Source organism: Cryptomeria japonica, chromosome 11 (assembly GCF_030272615.1).
Source record: "Cryptomeria japonica chromosome 11, Sugi_1.0, whole genome shotgun sequence".
Classification (NCBI taxonomy): domain Eukaryota; kingdom Viridiplantae; phylum Streptophyta; class Pinopsida; order Cupressales; family Cupressaceae; genus Cryptomeria; species Cryptomeria japonica.
Genome location: NC_081415.1, coordinates 180872105 through 180879319, shown reverse-complemented (window position 1 = coordinate 180879319; position 7215 = coordinate 180872105). Strand labels below are relative to the sequence as shown.

The window sequence follows — 7215 nt, the reverse complement described above, 5'->3', positions numbered from 1 at the left end:
GCTCCATTCAATGGGTATCAATGGACCTAGTAGATGTTCGTTATGTCTAGATCAGGAAGAGATTGTTGATCATCTTCTTCTCCATTGCAAATTCTCCAGTCATTGTTGGTGGTATTTCATGAAAAAACTAAGATTATTCAGCCCCTTCCCAGCAGGGCTGGACAATTGGTTTTTGCAATGGCCTAAACCAGTAGGAAAGGCGGTTTTTTTTTATTTTCTCTTGATCCTCCCATCACTTTTGATTTGGGAAATTTGGAAAGACGGAAACCACAGAATCTTCTAGGGCAAAGATATGGGCCCTCAGTCTCTTTTTTGTGAAAATTGAGAACCACCTGACTGAGCTCCTGAATGTGGCGGCCCAATCCAAAACACTTAAGAAAAATTTGTTCACAGACTAGGATTGTAAGATTAAGATGGCTCTTCCAAATCTAATTGTCCCTCTGATTTTTGATCTAGACTCTCTGGTGGATCAGACCAATCCAAGAGGGGGGGTGATTTGGGATGCACCAGCGATCGGGTGGAGTAAGGTAAACTTTGATGGTGCTTCTGCAGGCAATCCAGGCCAAAGTGGTATTGGTTGCATTCTGAGGGACTTTGATGGTCTCTGTATAAAAGAAATCTCCGAAAAGATTGGAGTGGCTACTAATAATGAAGCTGAATTCAGAGCAACATTTAGAGGTCTTCAGCTAGGGAAGGAGCTTGGGGTGCAAAAAATTCATTTGGAGGGTGACTCATTAAATGTCATTAATGTGATCCACTTCTCTAGCACCCCTTGTTGGCCCCTTAACCAGTGGCTTCAACCAATCCTGGTGCTGCTAGCTTCCTTTGATGAGTTCTAGGTTAGCCATATCTACAAAGAAGGTAATGGTGAAGCCGATAGAATTTCTAAAGTGGCTATAACCATCAGTGACCCCCCTGAAGATCCACTGATGTTGTTTTATGTTGGGTCGATTGAGATGCTCTCCTCACTTAGGTTGGGTCCTATGAAATATGGCGCATACGGGTGGGTCTCCTAATCGGTGCACGCTCTCCATTTCTATCTGCCCCCTCTGGCTATGGAGCAAACCGGTGCTCTATTCCTCAGTAAGCCATGACTCCCACTCTCCACCTTTTGGTCTTGGTTTTGATGGAAAGATTGACCGGTTGCCTTGTTAATCGGTTATGGTCTCCTCTTATCATCGTGATGTGATGCATTGCCGACACTATTGATTAGTGCCAGCTTTCAGCTCATGGCTATTTAATACAAGTGTACTTGAGTATCCAGTTACGACTATATCCTTCAAGATTTGTTTATGATCACTTGATACTTAAAGTCAATCAACATCAAGTTGAGGAGGTTTGGAGCAGATGTTTAGTCGAATACCGGCTGCTCATGCGTGTGGGCATTTATTGGAGACGCAGATGTAGGATGTCGTATTCTCTGGTTCGACTCCTTGCTATTTAATAAAGAAAATCCCCTTCTTTCCACCATAATTTGCTTTCCTCTTGGCATCTCAGTATGGAGACTCCAATCCTCCTCGAAGCTACTTGTCGACAGATGGCTTTCCTGGGCGAAATCACAGACATGCATCTTCAAGAGGTCCTTTTCTCTCGACATCCTCTCATTCTCCATAGCTTAAAGAGGATCCTGGGAAAGGAATTTCTTATGGCTTACCACAGGTACAGAGCCAATGCTGATATTCCAGCCTTTTTTCTTGCAATATTAATCTACATGGGAACTAGTAAGCAGCAAGCAAAACTGCTAACCCAGATGATGTTCAAGCACCGCCTGCTGGGAGAAATAGGTTCTGTACTAGACAATATTGATGCCAATCTCATAATTTCGCTTCCCCAAAAATACTACATGTCACTTAGCAACGGAGCAGAGGTAAAGAAGCTCGTGATTGTTAATTCTCTGGATTTTGCATCCTTCCAAGCAACTTGGCTCGTCATCTCCAAGAACATTGAGTTCCTTATGAAAGCGGCTGGTATACAAAGCGATTTCACGTCGAATTGGAGGGCATTTTTTCTCTGTGGTGCAGATTTAGCAATGACTGATGACTCAGGATCCTTGAGAATGGTGATCTAGTGGATGGAAACGACTAGGGGTTTAGGCAGGGTGAAGAATGGTATCCAAACAACTATCGACTCCCTACAGAGAAGGTGGAATCGGCAGCTCATTTGAATTGTGGCCCTGAATGTCCCATTGTCTTAGATGTGGCCAATACACTCGTGGAAGATGCTTCTGATGACTCTCTATGACTCTAGTTGACTCTAAGCCCTCCGGTCTCTCTGCCTTTTGAGATTGTTTATTTTTGTATTATGACCTTTGCGTCTTTAAGAGGTCTTTAAGATGTTGGCATATGATTGCCCTCATCCAGTCCTGTGTCGATTTCTCTTTTTCATGGATTAGGGCTATGGTAGGGGGTTTTCTTCCTGATTCTTTCCCCCTATCACTCTTATTGAATCAGGCCTTGTATTCTCCTTCTTTTTTAATACAAGGGTGATGCCCCTCTACAGCTATTTACTTATTAAAAAAAAAATTAAATAATAAATTATTTAACTAATTTTAACGAAAAATAGTCAATTAATCAAATGATTAAGATAAAAATTCAATAATTAGTTTGTGTTGAAAATCATAATTAGTAATTTAGAAGAATAAAATTAGATTAATTAAATAATATAGAGGAATAATTAGCATTGTCAAGAATAGGACATTTTTAGGTGTCTACACTACCCTTCCTAAGACCAACCCCAACTCTATGTGAGAATCATTTCCCACTTGAAGTGGACAATTTTCAAGTTTCTCATCCTTTTCTATCTGCATTCCTTCCTATACTTGAATTGAATATCTTCGATCTATCTATCTCTACTGGGGATTGACTCACTTTTTTCAATATCCTTCTCTTAAGTCTCCTCCAGGCTTCCCATATCCTTCTTACTAGGGATGAAAATCCCAACATGGAGGCCCCCCTCCACTACATTTAGGATGTCTAGTTGGGACTAGTTCTCCTTCAAGGTTCCTTCTAAATCTTTCTCTAGCTCTTCATAAGGATGGTTATCAACCTGGGCCTCCACCTCTCAAACCACAGAGGACCTTGCTTCCTCATTTGATAAAGAAGGTTCATCCTCATCAGTATTCAATCAGTTATCATTAGAATTTTGAGCATCAATAATTTTATCAATGTTGGCCAGCTTATTCAGTATGAGATCAGCTTCCCAACTTTTCCCTTTCTTGTTTACAACATAGTCCTTCACTGAATGACCCAAAACCTTACAGGATGTGTAGTTTTCAACAATGACTTCTACTTCTATCAGTTGCCACCAAATACCTTCCATCCTCCTAATCTATATCACCTTCAGTAAGTGAGGATGAGGTATCCAAAGTATACAAATTCAGACATACATTCTATAGTCCTTTTTTTTTGAGGCCTCATCTGCCTTAATGAATTTATCAATTCTATTACCAATGATTTTTAGTGTCTCCAACTCCCAGTATTCTTGTGGGAAATTGTAGATGTGGATCCAAACAAGAACTTCTTCAATGGTGACCTTATTAGGGTCAAATTTTGGACACCAATCTTTAATTAAAAATCCCATACCTCCCATTAGGAATGGTCCATTGTTTATTATCCATTTATTTTGCCTTTCCACTTTCAAAGATTACCAAATAAAATCCATCCAGTAGGATTTTAGAAGTGAAATTCTTTCCCTATTGTTCATCGCACCATTTGCAAACCCTAGTGAAGGTCAACCAATATCCAACCCACTTCATGAAAAAAGCCCTCTCCCAAAGCATATTAACAGTTGTTTGCCAAGCTTCATTACCTATCTAGACCTAAATCGATTTGCTTTCGTTTGTTTCAATGTGTATCTTTTGTCTTAATTTTGAATTGATATACTCCTTTGATTGCCACATCCTCAACTTTTTTAAAACCTCCTCCCAACCCAAAAAATATCTTTACAAATCCCCACTAAGTTTGAGCATTAAAGGGCTGCTCTGAGAAGTGGTGTTGTTTACCTAGAACGGGTGACTACCTTCCCTTTGTCTGATCCTCCCAAGCCTACCTAGAATACCACCAAATAGGGTTTCAAAATTTTTGATTCAGATACCCTCCATGAAACTAAGCTATTCAACTGTGTCTGAAACCTTGAAACCCTAACCTCCTCCCGCACATCACCATTTTTGTGTAATTTGATGTATTTTCTTACTTATGTAGCACTTAGTTTCTAAAATAGTTTCATTTTTTTTTTTTTTGAATATTGTATTAGAGTAACCCATTTTGCATGTACTCAACAATCAATGTACAAGAATCTCCTAGAACTCATATAAATAGTAAATCTTGTCATTCATTTCACTAATCACTTTTTTTTTTTTTTTTAATCTACTATATGTGAATCTATTTCTTATCATTTTCTAGGAGTTGGAGATAGAAATCAATGAACATGATATAGGTAATATTACTTAGCTTAGTTAATATGATAAGTTATCCCCTCTCCTTTCAATATTTTTGGATTTTATTAAAAATATCATGATTTTGTCCATATTTCTTTTGCAAGTTGACAGTGGAACAACAATGCATTATCATGGCTGACGGTAAGTACACATAAGTATGGGTTTATGACCACTATAAATTTTTTCAAGATGATGATTGCCTAGTCATAAAACTCACCTATGACAATATGTAAATACCCCTTTTTGCATTATATTGCATTGATTCGACACGTTCATTCAATAATGTTACATTTTTCATAGAAGTAATTGTAACATATCAAATATATTTCTTACTTGTCCATTGCATAGTTTGGCATGCTCTTAGTTTGCTTCTTAGTCATTATTAGCATAGAAACTTATTTTTATCAATTGTCTAACATTATATTCTTGGTGCAGCTCAAGGAGATCAATCTGGATCGTGCAATAGGATTAAAACACAATAGAAACAAGACATGATGATGGATGCAATGCAGAACTGATTGAATTATATCATGAAAACCAATTACAATCTATCGATAATATGTGAGCTACAAGATTCGACTCACTGACTAGAATACATACATGCTCAATTACAGTCTTGGTCAACTTTGGACCTCTTAATCTCAAGATAGATCTTCTATGTTCTAAAAACTTATTCCTACAAGCTAAATTACATTGTTTTATATGACCTAGAGGGATCTGTGTCGACCCAAGAAGAACCAAATATGGATGAACGAGATGAAACGTGTAAAACCACCAAGTCAGCCTCCACCAAAGAGAATCCTCCAAAAAATCCAAAGGATGAAGTCTGGACCAAAGGGAAGGTCGGTCGCACACCAAGGAACATTGGAAATAACAAACTAAAGCTCCACAAGCAATGGAAAGGATCCACAAGATTTGCCAATAGCAGAATAGGTCCAAGCGGTTTCGTTGTTCTAAGCCAGAGAACTATCTCAGAATCTCAAAGTGGTAACTTGCCAGTAAAAGATCCAAATGTCCCATGGACCAAGAATAAGGCAATTGAACGTGTCCATAATCTAAATCTAGCTTCGCAAGATCCAGTGAGCAAATACAAGAAAACGCAAAAAGAAATGTTGAAACTACAAAACAGGTTACAAACTAAAAATAGATGTTTTTGGTTGATGCAAGATTGCCAAGAACCAGGGATGGTCCTGCATCAGACATTCGGGGTTGTTGAAAAAGTGAGTCCCTCACTTTGGTGGGGTTAGAGGGAAACCAAGGTGGTATTCCTCTGCCTAAGAAATCCAAGATGAATCTTCAACTGGTTTGTCCTTCCATTTCACAAGATACTCGTTGTATTGGTTGCTCCTAGTGTTGCACCCAATCCTACTGTCCAAAATTCCTTCAATCTAATTTGGCTCGTTTTGAGGCATCTGCTTCTCCAAGTCTACAATATTGTCTTCACTGAATTTGGATTCATGATACTGATGTAGATCTGCAATGTTGAATATTGGTGAAATACCCAAACTATCTGGTAACCCCACTTCATATGCATTTCTGGAACTAAATTTCCTCAAGATCTTACAAGGTCCAAACATTCTCATCTGCAACTGGTTACAGGTTCCAATTGGAAATCTTTCTTTTCTCAGATATACCATCACTTCATCACCAAATTCAAATTCCTTATGTCTTTTCTTCTCGTTTGCCTTCTCCTCATAGTTGTTTTTCATATCCTCCAATTGTTGTTTAACTTGAACATGTAAGGCCTTCATGTGATCTACAAATTCTTCTACTTCTACACTTCTCTTTTCTTCATTACTAATAACTCTCAATTATGATATACCTTTAGGATGTACTCTGGTAACAATCTCAAAAGTTGTTCTTCTGGTACTCATGTTCACTGAATTATTGTAGACAAACTCAGCTTGTGCAAGAATCAAACCCCAACTTCCAGTGTTCTCTCCTACTAAGCATCTTAACAAAATTTTGATGCAGAAGCATCCCCGGTTTTTGGCAATCTTGCATCAACCAAAAACATTTCTCTTCAGTTTGTTTTTTGTTTTTGCAGTTTCAGCATTTCTTTCTGCATTTTCTTGTTTTGTCTCACCGGATCTTGCGGAGTTGGATTTTTCTTGAGGATGTGATCATCTTCCATATTCCTAAACCATGGAGCATTTGGATAATTTACCAGCAAGTTATTGCTTCTAGATTCCAAGACAATTTTCTGGCCCCGAAACCGCTTGGACCTATTTGCTAATGGTGAATCTTGTGGATCCTTCCCACAGCTTGTGGAGCTTCAATTCATTGATTCCAATGTTCCTTGTCATGTGGCTGACCTTCCCTTTGATCTGCAATTCATCCTTTGTATTTTTCAAAGGAATTTCTTTAGCGGAGGTCAACCTAGTGTTTTACACGTTTGATCTTGTTATTTTCCTCTTGGGTTGATCGGATCCCTCTAGACCATATAAATCAATGTAAATGAGCATCATAATTCAATTAGGAAGAACATAGAAGGCATATCTTAAGATTTAGTGGTTCAAAGTTGACCAATTATGTAATTGAGCATGTATGTGGCAGGCCAGTGAGTCGAATCTTATAACCCAGATGTTATCGGTTGGTTGTAATCACATTTCATGATCTGGTTCATTCAGTTCTCCATTGCCTTCATCATCTTATCTTGTTTTCATTGTGTTTACTCTTGTTTCCCTATCCGGATTGATCTCCTTGAGGTCCCTCCCAACTGGTGATTGGACCAAGTGGTATCAGAGTGAGATTTCATTCCGAAGTTTGTGTTGTCCTGA

General features: G+C 38.5%; 1 protein-coding gene across 1 annotated transcript; it reads left to right on the top strand.

Moving 5' to 3' along the window:
* Positions 1–413: 413 nt before the first annotated feature.
* On the top strand, positions 414–839 carry LOC131860113 (uncharacterized). Its single transcript, XM_059214480.1, has one exon. The coding sequence runs from the start codon at positions 414–416 to the stop codon at positions 837–839; it is 426 nt and encodes a 141-aa protein (XP_059070463.1).
* Positions 840–7215: the final 6376 nt, after the last annotated feature.

What these genes read in the sequence shown, in the direction of transcription:
- LOC131860113 (XM_059214480.1), top strand. Translation starts at nt 414, where the DNA reads ATGGCTCTTCCAAATCTAATTGTCCCTCTGATTTTTGATCTAGACTCT.